The 14278-nt window shown below is 44.9% G+C and overlaps 1 protein-coding gene across 1 annotated transcript in view; it reads right to left on the bottom strand.

The window, feature by feature from the left end:
* Positions 1-9553: 9553 nt before the first annotated feature.
* Positions 9554-14278, bottom strand: part of lamb3 (laminin subunit beta 3) — a 10319-nt gene continuing 5594 nt past the window's right edge. The window contains exons 13-22 of the mRNA XM_060910769.1: positions 13908-14274; positions 13638-13804; positions 13255-13466; positions 12464-12667; positions 12232-12376; positions 11662-11869; positions 11401-11542; positions 10409-10585; positions 9929-10076; positions 9554-9799 (exon numbers count right to left, since the gene is read on the bottom strand). Of these exons, the coding sequence (XP_060766752.1) occupies positions 9660-9799; positions 9929-10076; positions 10409-10585; positions 11401-11542; positions 11662-11869; positions 12232-12376; positions 12464-12667; positions 13255-13466; positions 13638-13804; positions 13908-14274 (1910 nt within the window). The 3' untranslated portion in view covers positions 9554-9659. The remainder of the gene's footprint in view (positions 9800-9928; positions 10077-10408; positions 10586-11400; positions 11543-11661; positions 11870-12231; positions 12377-12463; positions 12668-13254; positions 13467-13637; positions 13805-13907; positions 14275-14278) is intronic.

Genomic DNA, 14278 nt, shown 5'->3' with positions numbered 1-14278 from the left:
TCAGTCTCATTTGAATCGTTTTCAGTGAATCATTTTCATTGAATCAGTCTCATATTATCATTAAATCACTCATGGAATCAGTCTCATTAATCAGTCTCATTAATTAATACCATTAATTTTGGTGCTTAATAATAAATTACCAAACAGCTAAATTATGGTATTCCAAATTATTATGATCACTTACCATATTACATAACTTATATGCACCTTTAGAATTCTTTGGAGATTGGGCAACTTCAGAAATATTGGAACACAAATAAAGACAGTTTCAATAATAATGGAATTTATTATAACAGATAAAAATGGATAATAAGTTGGAATCATTATATACAAATATGATATGGTGTGTGTGTGTTTTTGTGTGGGTGTGTGTGTCCACGTGGTGGAGGCCTAGCTTGGTTGCTAGCTAAGACAAAGGGGTGTTATCTAAGTAGAACAAAGGATTAGCTCTGTTGCTAACTAATGTGTGTTTGTGAGTGGTGGCCACGTGTTACTAATGTATGCTTGTGTGTGTGAAAGGCCCTATGGCCTGAGCAGAAGGCTAGCGTGGGATGCTAGCTAGGTATGTTCGTGTGTGTCCACGTGGTGTAGGGATCACCACGTGGGATTTGAGGAGAACAAAGGAGTTAGCATGGATTGCTAGCTAAGGTGTGTTTGTGAGTGGCCACGTGTTTGTGTAGGCCTAGATTAGCCTCGTGTGGCTAAGCTAAGACAAAGGAATGCTAGCTCATAACACTACTAAATCCACTGAAATCTTGATGAGGTCAAGATATGTATAAGAATGGAATTAAGGTGTTAGAAAAGATAGAGAAGCATGCACAGCCTATCTATTAAACAATTGAGAGATTAAAACAAAATAAATCAATTCAACACGCTGCGTGTCTACAGTGTAACAATTAAAACGTTCCTGAGTTTAAATTCACACTAGTTCAATAAAAGCTAATTCCTAAGACTAGGTTTATCTGCCCAAATGCCAGTCTTACTCAGTATCTTGCCTTTAGCAAAATTATGAAGAGATGTTCCGAGACTTTGGAGTTTCACCGTTGTGAAGCCTTCCGTGAAGCAGAGTATTTCTTGGTCTGACGCGTGGTCGCTCGTGATGAAAAGAAAGTCTCTGATCAAACAATGTGCACAGAATTATAATTAGGAGGAATTTCGGTCGCTCCTAACTTTTAAATTAACTGCTTGGCGGCAGTTTGGTATGTACTTGATAATAGAAATAAAAACCGGTTGTAACTCATTTGAGTTAGATCGCGCGATTTTTGGATTTTTACCGTGGCCAAAGGTAAACAAAGAAATCACGCTGAATCGTGGATCTTGCAAGAAAGAGAAGAAAAGACGTCTTATTTTGGGTTTGCTCGTGGAGCGAATCCTCTTTGTATCCAGACAGCTTGGAGTCCAGACGGAAAGAGGAGGAAGCGGAAACGTGTTCCGTTACTTATGCCTTCATGGTAGACGTGACATTGGTGATCCCGCGTGACGCAGGTCAACATGGAAGCTGGTGATGGGAGTTGTAGTCCTTAAAGGGACTGTTGTAGTTCTTAAACGGACTGTGTATTGTACCTACAATCCCCCTTTTGGTCTCAGGGGTATGATGGAGTCGTAGCACTGAGAGCACAGTACCGTACAGTCCACATGTCCGTAGTCCTTGAGGTAGCCTTGCTCTGCACAGTCCATGGTGTCCTGTGAAAACTGTGTAAACTCATGAGTTCCAGTAAGACAGTTGGAGGCAGAGGCATTTTGGGCATATACTCAGGCTATGGGCATTTTGGGCATATAATTACTCTAGCTAACTAGGTCACAATCACATCTATAAAAAAATTAAACATTGAACATGTATACTTCATTTCCTATGCATAAAAAATAAGAAAAGAGAAGAAATGAAGGAAGGAAGAACAGAAGTATTAGTGTTTGTGTTGGTAAACCTAATCTTCTAGAAAGGTGTTGGCAGTGGGTGGTCTGGCCAGAAAGCATGCGCTACTGCGGCTAAAGCTGTCAGGGACGCAGACCATCTTATCCAGCTTGGCGTGTAGTGTTATGTATGGGTTGCCTGGGCAGACCCAGTGGATGTCTTTAGTGAAGGTGCACATCTCTAAGTCTTGTGGATTCACAAAAATGAGGATAGCACTGCCAAGACTATAAGCCAGGTGTATTTGCGATGAATACACACTAGTAATAATAGTGGATTTTAGTATTTTATCTGCCATATTATACAGAAGGGTTATTACTTTATTGGGTTGATAAGTCTGACCGGGAATGTTAGTGTACGCTTATGGGTGAGTGATGCGTACAAGCTAGGTGGACAGGATGGGCCTAGCTATCGTCCACCCCCCTTTTGGAGTGAGGACTGTTCAAAAGGTTTTGATTCGATTATTATGAACCCATCGATATGAGAGCGTTTGATTAGGTCTGGATGTCCTAATGCAATACGCGACGGGGAACGGTTTTCTCACGATCCAAAGGTCTCGACCAGGGTGGTAGGAACTTCTCTGAGATTCGGGCATAGTAGGCCTTTTGTCCTTTTACGCTCGAATCAAGATTCTTTTGGGCACCTGTAAAGGTCGACTGTAGGTGGCGTTGTAGGTTGGCGACATATTGATGTGCGGCATATGCAATTGCGATGTTCATGTCCTCTGGTCTGTACAAGAGATGCAGGAGGAGAACCATCTCTCGCCCAGCCATCATCCCAAAGGGTTTGACTTCAGTGGCGCAATGAGGGGTGGACCGAATGGCCCTTAGCACCAAGGGAAGTTTCACATCCCAATCTTTACCATGGTTTGTGACATACTTTCGCAGCATGCTCACAATGGTTTGAATGGCTCGTTCAACCTGACCAGAGAATTGAGGGTGGTACGCGATATGGAATTTCGCCTCGACGCCTAACATGTTCCACAGCGCAGCCATTACACCAGCAGGGAAATGGGTGCCTGTAGGCGAGTCGATGGATAGAGGGAGGTTTTTCAAAGAATTGTGGCCACTAGGGGGAATCACGATGTCGGGTGTTTCGACACCAGACTCGGTGTGCAAAGACATGAACTGAAGTTCATTGGAAATTTGGTCTCGCGTGGCGCTTGGTTGGTCAGTGTTCACACTAATCTCGTCGCAACGGGTTTGTGCATGTTTTGTGGGTTTCAACGATGGCGGGGTCGTGATTTGTGTGAAGCTGACTAAGTTTATGTTGCAGGGTTTGGTTGGGATTGGGTCACCTTGTGAGAGCCGTGTCTGAGAGATGGTGGTGAAGACTTTAGTGCACGTGAGAGGTGCGTTTTGTGGGTTTGCCTTCACCACCGGGGGGGCCTCTACATCCTGACCCTCGCCTGCTGTTTCAGAGGGATCTCCTCCCCCTTTCACGAGATATACCCGTGGTTCCTGGCCTAGTCATGCCAGCGGGTAGCTTTTGTCATTTTTCTTGGGCTCTTTTATCTTATTTGTTGAGGGGTCTGACCTCTGTTGTAACAGTTCTTTAATCTCAGCCAACTGGGCTTTCAAAGAGTCCAGCTCTAAGCGGAACTCACCAGGTTGGGCTGAGTCACTGTCTCGGTCACCTCTACCCCTATGTGGAGAGCTACGGTTGGAGTGCTCCTGCCATTTCCGGCCAGAGCGGGGATGACGATCTTGCTGCCAACCGTTTTGTTCCTTATGACCATTCTCATCTGATGAACGGTTGCCATGGTCACTATGGCCTTGCCATCGGTCTCTCCTGGCCTTACCTTGCCGATTCTCCCACTCACCCTGGTGATGGCTCGGCAAGGGGCGGTTTGGACCGTAGTTTCTCCAGGTGGGTCTCCCTTTTGGAGCTTCACCTCCTTCTAAGGTTAGCAGGGGCTTGTCCTCACCCTGGAAACTAAGGACTCTGGGTTCATCATCGTTTCCATTTGCGGTTTTGACGATGGTCTCCCAGGTCATTTGGGCTAGTTGCCTAATTTCCCTCATCGAGTAGCTACCTCGTCAACATGTCAGTGTGACTTGCGTCCGCATGCTTGGGTGGAGGTTATGTAAGAAGAGGGATTTGAAGCCTCTATCTTCTTCCAAGCCTGGTGTGCTACTACCCTGGAAATAGGTAGTACGTAGCCGTCTATAATATTCACGAGGCACCTCAGACCGTTTTTGTTTGATTTGTAATGCACACAATGTTGCAGAGCTTTCATCCGTGTACGGCGCATATTCTTTCCTCATGTAATTGCGAAGTTTCGAGTAACTATCGCGAATGTTTGGGGGTAGAGTCTCTAAAAAGGCACGAACGCTGCTACTGGAGGTCTTCCAGATTAGCTTAAGTTTTTCTCGCATTGTGGCGTTCGGCAGGTCCATCAGGCATCGGTCAATTTCTCGCAAATAATCATTTACATTTGTTCTTTTATTGTTGGGGTCGAATCACTCGAAATCTTGGGCAAGTAGGTCAATTTGCCGTATGCGGAGGGCTATGTGCATGTCCTTGTGCAGCCTCCTTCGCTCTCCTGAGTACTCACTGTCTGAGCTACTCTGGAATCGCTCCCGTTTCGCACGAGATGCGTAGTCTGATTCATCCGAGGATGGATCAGGGATACTGTAGCGCACTGACCTGGGTGTGCTACGGGCCTGGGCTCGGGATGAGCGCAGGATGGCTCCATCTTGGCTAAATGACGGAGTCGAGTAGCGAGTTGATGGAGTTTGGCGGGATGTCTGGTTCTCGACCAGGTAATCCACGGTGTCCGGTTCGGACGTCGCTTCACGTTCTGAGCTTCGGCACATTGTTGGGGGTCTGTCACGCCCCACACGCCCTTGTTGGGGGGTCTGCTCCTTGGCAGCCCTTTTGGCGGCCTTTTCGGCTTTCTCTAGCCTTTTGGCGCAATCATCAAGGGAGTCTTTCAAAAGCTCATGCTCCCTATGTAAATCATTGACATCGGCTGCCAGCTCGGCGTTGCTGGTGGTCAGCCTGTCAACCTCTCCGTGGAGGGATCTGATCTCTAGATCAGTATCCTGGAAGTGTAACAGGAATAGCTTACCTAGTGCCTCTTGGACACTAATAGTTGTTCTCTTTGGATCTCTCATATGTTTTATTGAGTTGACTATGTTAATTTGGCATTCACGTCTACTCATGTCCTTAATGCTTACTCTTTTGGAGGCAGAGCAGTGAATGAGGTCTGCGATGACCTCAAAGAGAGACATGTCTTGAGTGTTGTCTTCAATTTCTGAGACACGAGGGGATGCCATTTTGCTTAGGCTGGATATTGGATAATTAATTAATCAATGAGTTAATTTATTAATTAATTTTTTAATTAATATTAACTATTTAATTAATTAATCAGTTGATAAAGTTTGTTTTGCTTGAAAATGCTATCTCTTATCCTAAGTTATGAATAGGTTATGAGTATTTGTGATATGGTTATCACGCTACTGTTAACCATTTAACACACCTGGGGATATACTTTAACAGTTGCTTAATCAAACTGATAGTTTATCTGTTGTTGCAACAATATTCAAGAAGTCAACAAACCAATCTCCTCACACGGGGCACCAATTTAAATGTAGGTGCATTTGGGTAATTGAGTGATCAATCTCATTAAATCTGAAGGTTAATAATTAAAATTGAATCAGTCTCATTTGAATCATTTTCAGTGAATCATTTTCATTGAATCAGTCTCATATTATCATTAAATCACTCATGGAATCAGTCTCATTAATCAGTCTCATTAATTAATACCATTAATTTTGGTGCTTAATAATAAATTACCAAACAGCTAAATTATGGTATTCCAAATTATTATGATCACTTACCATATTACATAACTTATATGCACCTTTAGAATTCTTTGGAGATTGGGCAACTTCAGAAATATTGGAACACAAATAAAGACACAGTTTCAATAATAATGGAATTTATTATAACAGATAAAAATGGATAATAAGTTGGAATCATTATATACAAATATGATATGGTGTGTGTGTTTTTGTGTGGGTGTGTGTGTCCACGTGGTGGAGGCCTAGCTTGGTTGCTAGCTAAGACAAAGGGGTGTTATCTAAGTAGAACAAAGGATTAGCTCTGTTGCTAACTAATGTGTGTTTGTGAGTGGTGGCCATGTGGGGGAGTTGACCACGTGTTACTAATGTATGCTTGTGTGTGAAAGGCCCTATGGCCTGAGCAGAAGGCTAGCGTGGGATGCTAGCTAGGTATGTTCGTGTGTGTCCACGTGGTGTAGGGATCACCACGTGGGATTTGAGGAGAACAAAGGAGTTAGCATGGATTGCTAGCTAAGGTGTGTTTGTGAGTGGCCATGTGTTTGTGTAGGCCTAGATTAGCCTTGTGTGGCTAAGCTAAGACAAAGGAATGCTAGCTCATAACACTACTAAATCCACTGAAATCTTGATGAGGTCAAGATATGTATAAGAATGGAATTAAGGTGTTAGAAAAGATAGAGAAGCATGCACAGCCTATCTATTAAACAATTGAGAGATTAAAACAAAATAAATCAATTCAACACGCTGCGTGTCTACAGTGTAACAATTAAAACGTTCCTGAGTTTAAATTCACACTAGTTCAATAAAAGCTAATTCCTAAGACTAGGTTTATCTGCCCAAATGCCAGTCTTACTCAGTATCTTGCCTTTAGCAAAATTATGAAGAGATGTTCCGAGACTTTGGAGTTTCACCGTTGTGAAGCCTTCCGTGAAGCAGAGTATTTCTTGGTCTGACGCGTGGTCGCTCGTGATGAAAAGAAAGTCTCTGATCAAACAATGTGCACAGAATTATAATTAGGAGGAATTTCGGTCGCTCCTAACTTTTAAATTAACTGCTTGGTGGCAGTTTGGTATGTACTTGATAATAGAAATAAAAACCGGTTGTAACTCATTTGAGTTAGATCACGCGATTTTTGGATTTTTACCGTGGCCAAAGGTAAACAAAGAAATCGCGCTGAATCGTGGATCTTGCAAGAAAGAGAAGAAAAGACGTCTTATTTTGGGTTTGCTTGTGGAGCGAATCCTCTTTGTATCCAGACAGCTTGGAGTCCAGACGGAAAGAGGAGAAAGCGGAAATGTGTTCCGTTACTTATGCCTTCATGGTGGATGTGACGTTGGTGATCCCGCCCCCGCGTGACGCAGGTCAACGTGGAAGCTGGTGATGGGAGTTGTAGTCCTTAAAGGGACTGTTGTAGTTCTTAAACGGACTGTGTATTGTACCTACACTTGCATTAATGCTCCCCCTCTGGCTGAAAGCTGACCTTCAGCTAACAGTTCATGTGGAATTTAGTCTTTTGTAAAGAGGTGGGGCTTCAGTGTTCATTTGAAAACAGACTTAAGCCCCTCCCCAAAAGACCAAGTCAGGAAGTTTGTTACAGGGTCCTATATCTCATCTCATCTCATTATCTGTAGCCGCTTTATCCTGTTCTACAGGGTCGCAGGCGAGCTGGATCCTATCCCAGCTGACTACGGGCGAAAGGCGGGGTTCACCCTGGACAAGTCGCCAGGTCATCACAGGGCTGACACATAGACACAGACAACCATTCACACTCACACCTACGCTCAATTTAGAGTCACCAGTTAACCTAACCTGCATGTCTTTGGACTGTGGGGGAAACCGGAGCACCCGGAGGAAACCCACGCGGACACGGGGAGAACATGCAAACTCCGCACAGAAAGGCCCTCGCCGGCCACGGGGCTCGAACCCGGACCTTCTTGCTGTGAGGCGACAGCGCTAACCACTACACCACCGTGCCGCCCAGGGTCCTATATAAGATGAATAAATTATCTAATTATAAAGCAGCTTATTGTTTTATTGGTTCCTCTTACAGTATGTTGGAGGAGCTTCCTTGTCGTGGGCTGCGTCCCAAATCACATTCTGTCACATTAAATCTGTTCTGTGGGAAAATCTGCTGCATGTTGCTCTTACTCGTGACCTAAATGACTGAAAATGGACAATCAAAGTGCCTAAGTTTGACAACCTAAGGTTTTTTTTATTCTCTCTTTCAGACCTCAAACTGTGTGTGTGTGTGTGTGTGTGTGAGAGAGAGAGACTAAATACATTTTTAGTATTGTTTGTGTGTAAAACACTGACAATTTTATAAACATCTTCATTAACATGGTTCAGTCATTTCTTTGTGTGTGTGTGTGTGTGTGTTGAACAGATGTCTGAGAATAGTGTGTCTCCATGGTGATGCCCTCCAGCCCTGTGTGAGTGTTGAACCTGCTCATATTTAAAGGTCATAGACAATGGTTTTAAATTTTATGCACATTTGAAACTTTATATGTTAAAAAACCCTCTGTAATTTTCTTCTGGTCCCAAGAAGTATTGTTAATAAGTAATAATTAAAATAAGTTAGCGCGGATCATGGCGAATTTCTGTTCCGCGATTATCGTGACCACTTGGCGCGTGATGTCATTTAAGCCAAACAAACCGCTTGAGTTGAGTCCACTTCCGTTTACTTGCATTGCCGTTCGGCTTGAGTGCAGACGTGCGTTCAGGAATTTCCAAAGAAAACCCCCATGCCTTATTGTTGTGCAGTGAACTGTAACAATGGGACCGGTTCAGGAAGAAGCTTTTACCTTTTTCTGAAAAAGGAGAAGAGGCAGCACGAGAGGGTTGTTTTTTTCTGGAAGCAGAGACGAGGCGGAGAGAGTGGATTGTGTACGTGAAACAAAATCAAGCAGTCAGAGAAGAAACGGAGCAGCAACGCTCAAGCAAAAAGGAGAAGATTGGAGGGAAACATTTTTACTTTTGCTTGCAATTGACAAGTCAAGAATCCTGAGGGATCCTGTACAATCACTGTGGAAATGAGACAAAGGGATATTTCCTTGCTTAGAGTCGGCTATAAATAGTATAATGCCGCGGATGGCAGGCTAATGTGGCCTACCGGCGCACTGTCCAGTAATCGTTCCCTATATCCACTAGGGAGGGCGGTTTAATTATTCTTTAAAAGGGCTCTTATTTAGTATTACGACGAAAGTAGGAATTTCTCATAACTACCAGGATAAATCGTTTGGGCGCGAGTCTTGTTGAGGTCCGGGGTCACCGCGATCAGAGTCGGCCGAGTCGCTGTCCGATTCCGAGGCCGCACGGTCAAACCCGTGAGCCACATTCACCAACTGCTTCACAACGGCCATAGGGTCATACAGATACGGTTTCACCTCTCGATATTCAGTTTGGAGAGTTCGTGCTTCAAAATCGCTTTCAGACATTTTACACAACCTCTCATGACCAGAGTCCGTACACGTGTGCTCGGTTCGCAGGTAAACACGGAACTGCTCCCGGTCTGTTTGGCTTAAATGACGTCACGATGACGGTCCCCTGGCGGTGAAAGTGCGCATAAGTGAGATGTAAACAAACCTTCGGAAATTGGGCAAACCAGTATATTTTAACCATTTTATTCAATTTTAGGCTGCAAATTAGACACCAGGAAGATTGAATTCGCTTTTTGGGTCATTCTTCTAGACAATAAAGTTGATATTCTATGTTTCACCTCCGACCCTTGCCTATGACCTTTAAGTTCGCTCTGCTTTAATGCTTCTGTTTCATTAAAAGTGAAATGTGAGCTGTTTGTTTAAAGGTGAAACAGGAAGTACAGGAATGGAAACACAAACACTCAGCTCAATTTTTTTTTTATTAAACAAAAACCACAACCTTAACATTTACAAAAAAATACTGTTCACATTAAGTTAAAAATTTGCATTTAAAGAAGGTAAAGGTGTTCAGCCCACACACCCGCTGAGGTTGCCAACTTTAGCATTGATGCTCATGATCAGTTCGTTCAGTCGAGACTCCAAACCGTCCAGCATCTGAGAGTTCAATGTGAACTCCTCCCCCAACTGTCGCAGCTCCGCCTCCTTATCTGAGAGAGAGAGACCAATATTCATTTAATTTATTAAAAATGTGATCCTTTAGATTTCATTGAAACAGTAACACATGTACCAAACCCAGTGTCCTCTGTCTGTCTCACTCCCTGTCTGTGTGTCTGTACCTGTGAGTTGGTCCAGGATGTCGGCTGTGTCCTGAATCAGGTGTGTCGCCTCAGTCTGTAGTGTCTGCAGACGTTTTCCTGCTGCATCTGTGTTATTGTTTGTATTCTGCTTCAGCTTCAACAACTGCTGCTGCAGTAATTCCAGGTCCTACACACACACATTAAATTATAAAAAATAAATTATTAAAGTGTAAAGATGTTGAAAATGCATTTGATTTGTTTGTGTCTGCAAATTAGTTCCACATTTTGTTAATCATTACAATAGAACTGATTCATTTGGAAATCACCCATCAGTGTAGTGTGTGTACTGGTGTATGTGGTGTGTAGTTAGTGGTATGTGAATGTCCTGTGTTTTTGTAGATAAGCAGTGAATCATTTCACCTGATTTATTTAAATGAGCCATTGCAAATGAACTGACATTAATTGAAACGCATCTTTTTTTGTAAGTTGTGTGTGCGTGCACGTTTACATGTTACACACCTGTGCTGCAGTGTTTGCCTCAAGCTCCGCTTCCTCTGCCTTCTCCCCCGCCTCCTCTGCTAGTTCCGTTCCTCTCTGCACAGCCTCCTTCAGAGGGTCCAGCAGGGGACGCAGTGTATCAACTTCCCCAAATCCCCTATTCACTAAAGCCTCAACAGGGAACAGAACATCTTCCACCTGAGACAAAGACACGGGGTTTAGAGATGGTTCAGGGTAGGGAAATGGTTCAGGGTTTAGAGGGGGTTCAGAGTAGAGAGATGGTTGAGGGTAGAGGGGGTTCCGGGTTTAGAGGGAGTTCAGGGTAGAGAGATGGTTGAGGGTAGAGAGGGGGTTCAGGGTAGAGAGATGGTTCAGGGTTTAGAGGGAGTTCAGGGTAGAGAGATGGTTGAGGGTTTAGAGGGAGTTCAGGGTAGAGAGATGGTTGAGGGTAGAGAGATGGTTGAGGGTAGAGAGGGGGTTCAGGGTAGAGAGATGGTTCAGGGTTTAGAGGGAGTTCAGGGTAGAGAGATGGTTGAGGGTTTAGAGGGAGTTCAGGGTAGAGAGATGGTTGAGGGTAGAGAGGGGGTTCAGGGTAGAGAGATGGTTCAGGGCTTAGAGGGAGTTCAGGATAGAGAGATGGTTGAGGGTAGAGAGGGGGTTCAAGGTAGAGAGATGGTTCAGGGTTTAGAGGGAGTTCAGGATAGAGAGATGGTTGAGGGTTTAGAGGGAGTTCAGGGTAGAGAGGGGGTTCAGGGTAGAGAGATGGTTGAGGGTTTAGAGGGAGTTCAGGGTAGAGAGGGGGTTCAGGGTAGAGAGATGGTTGAGGGTTTAGAGGGAGTTCAGGGTAGAGAGGGGGTTCAGGGTAGAGAGATGGTTGAGGGTTTAGAGGGAGTTCAGGGTAGAGAGGGGGTTCAGGGTAGAGAGATGGTTGAGGGTTTAGAGGGAGTTCAGGGTAGAGAGGGGGTTCGGGGTTTAGAGGGAGTTCAGGGTAGAGAGGGGTTGAATTCACATACGTTCTGGATTTTATTTCTGATTTGGTCAATGATGTTGCGGTTGTGCAGCAGTTTCTCCTCCATGTCAACAAGAGCATTCTCCCCATCATTCAGGGACTCCAGAACCCTATCAGTGCTCTTCTGCAGACCCAGTGCTGTATCCCTGGAAGGCGTACACACACATATACACAAACACGCAAACATACATCAACAAATGAATCTGATTAGTGTGCGATGGTAGTTTTCTGTCTGTGTGTGTGTGTCTGTTAGGATGTTGTGTACCTGGCATTCTTGGCATCCTGCAGTAATTGCTCCGCCTCCTGCAGCTGTGAGCTGGCATTTTTTAGGACCATGCTGGTGTCGGGCAGTGAGGCAGCCACATCCTGAATCTCTTTCAGCTTCTTCTTTAGAGCATCGACCGTCTCAGGAAGCTTCACACCCAACACACCCTCACACACACGCTGCACTGCTGCAGGGTCAGAGGTTGGGTCTACACACACACACACACACACACACACACACACACACACACACACACACACACAAAATGCTTTAAAATGCCAGAGGAAAAGTCTCTGCATTTTCACATTCTTTAAAAATACTGGACTCTATAAATATACCTGAATATGTAAATTAACCAAGTAAAAATGTTAAATCCAGCCTTTTCTATGGCTCCCTGCTGTACACATCCTGGATATATGTATAGACTATATTAGCACTTCTATTTTATGGTTATACTTGCCCTATGTAGTGCACTTTATAGGGAGAAAGGAGACATTTTAAACAGAACCTTTAACAGACTGAGTGCGAATTTAAATATGCATGATTGAGGTGATCATGTGCAGAACTCACCTGACAGGAAGTCCTTCAGCTTCTTAACAAACTCTTTAATGTCCTTCAGTCCCTCATCGATGTCATCACGAGTACGCTTCATCCGATTGGACAGCTCATCTGCAGACAGTCTTACCTGATTGGTCGAGTCCTGGGATTTCTGAATCTGCAAATCAGAGGGAGGAGTTTCAGACTCACTACCACTGTCAGCCACTGGGAACTGTGTGTGTGTGTGTGTGTGTGTGTGTTTTACCTGTTTGTATGCCTGAGTAATCTTGTCATTGAGTTGTTGCAGTTTGTCCTTCACTTCCACTGTGTCTTGCTCCGCCCTCTGGCTCCATGGTAAAGCTCCCACGCACTTCTGGCCCTGAACACAGGGGGGCACTCTGTCTGCAGGACACATCTCACCCTCACACTGCTGTGGGGTACATGGCAACACACGCCTACTGCCACATACCTAACACACACACACACACACACACATTTACAGGTTCAAATCATAAGTTGGTTATTTATAATAGCCTATTTAATTAAATATGCAAATCTATGATGATCAGCTGACACTGAGTCATAATTGAATCATCATTAAATTACTTATTGATGTCTCATTATCTCATTATCTGTAGCCGCTTTATCCTGTTCTACAGGGTTGCAGGCGAGCTGGATCCTATCCCAGCTGACTACGGGTGAAAGGCGGGGTTCACCCTGGACAAGTCGCCAGGTCATCACAGGGCTGACACATAGACACAGACAACCATTCACACTCACATTCACACCTACGCTCAATTTAGAGTCACCAGTTAACCTAACCTGCATGTCTTTGGACTGTGGGGGAAACCGGAGCACCCGGAGGAAACCCACGCGGACACGGGGAGAACATGCAAACTCCACACAGAAAGGCCCTCGCCGGCCACAGGGCTCGAACCCAGACCTTCTTGCTGTGAGGCGACAGCGCTAACCACTACACCACCGTGCCGCCCCTTATTGATGTTAATAGTCTTATTTAGTTTGAGGTGGATGTTTTGTATTTGATTGTGTTCTCACTTTTGTGGCTGTGGGGGTGAGGTTGGGACGGGTTGCCAGGTCCTCCCCGAGCATCTGCAGGTTCTGCGTATTGATTGGCTGTATGTTCTTCAGGCCTTTAATGGCATCGTCTCTGACTGACGCTGATTTGTTCACAGTGTCTGCTGTTTTGTCTGCATGTTTCACCGCATCTGTGGATCTGTTGAAGGCATTTTCTACAGCATCCAGGACTTCTACACACACACACACACACACACACACACACACACACACAGAGAGAGAGAGAGAGAGAGAGAGAGAGAGAGAGAGACTGGCTTAAATGTTTAGCTGCATTATTTAAGGGGAAATCCAATGTATTTCTCTACTCTCTGTGTGTGTGTGTGTGTGTGTGTGTGTGTGTGTACCAGCATAGTTGGAGTTATTGAGGTGACTTGCTGCTTGTTTTTTGTCATTGTAAACCAGATGAAGGTCAGAGAGCTGTTCCTGAAGCCTGCGTAACTCCACCTCCAGGTCTGGAGAATAAACTATACCTGTACGTCTCAAATCCTCCTCCACGCCCTTCAACTCGGAGCTGGGAGAAAGATAGGCAACTACTGAGGTCAATACTGTGTGTGTGTGTGTGTGTGTGTGTGTGTGTGTGTGTGTGTGTGTGTGAGAGAAAGAGAGAGACTCACCGCAGTGTGTATAAACGGTGTGTATAATTGCTGTATAGGTCTCTGTTGTTAGGGAGGAGTTTCAGTGCACTGATGATTTGCCAGAGTGTGTGCTGTGCATCTGTGATGCGCTGAAGTGTGTTTGGGGGGATTTGGGGTGGTGGTGTGAGTTTTTGTTTGAGGTAGAGCAGATGGAGTGTGAGGTTCTGCAGCTCTGCATCGAGCGAGGAGAAGCAGGATGGACAGATGGGGCAGTGAGGGAACTGAGCACAGTGACCACGCCCACACATGTCACACCTGTCCCCGACCACACCTGGTTTGCACACACACACACCTGTACGACGGTCACACCCCCCGGACATGCTACCCGCACGGTCACATGCACACGCTGG

Source organism: Neoarius graeffei, chromosome 26 (genome assembly GCF_027579695.1).
Source record: "Neoarius graeffei isolate fNeoGra1 chromosome 26, fNeoGra1.pri, whole genome shotgun sequence".
NCBI lineage: Eukaryota > Metazoa > Chordata > Actinopteri > Siluriformes > Ariidae > Neoarius > Neoarius graeffei.
This window is presented reverse-complemented; position numbering and strand designations above follow the sequence as displayed.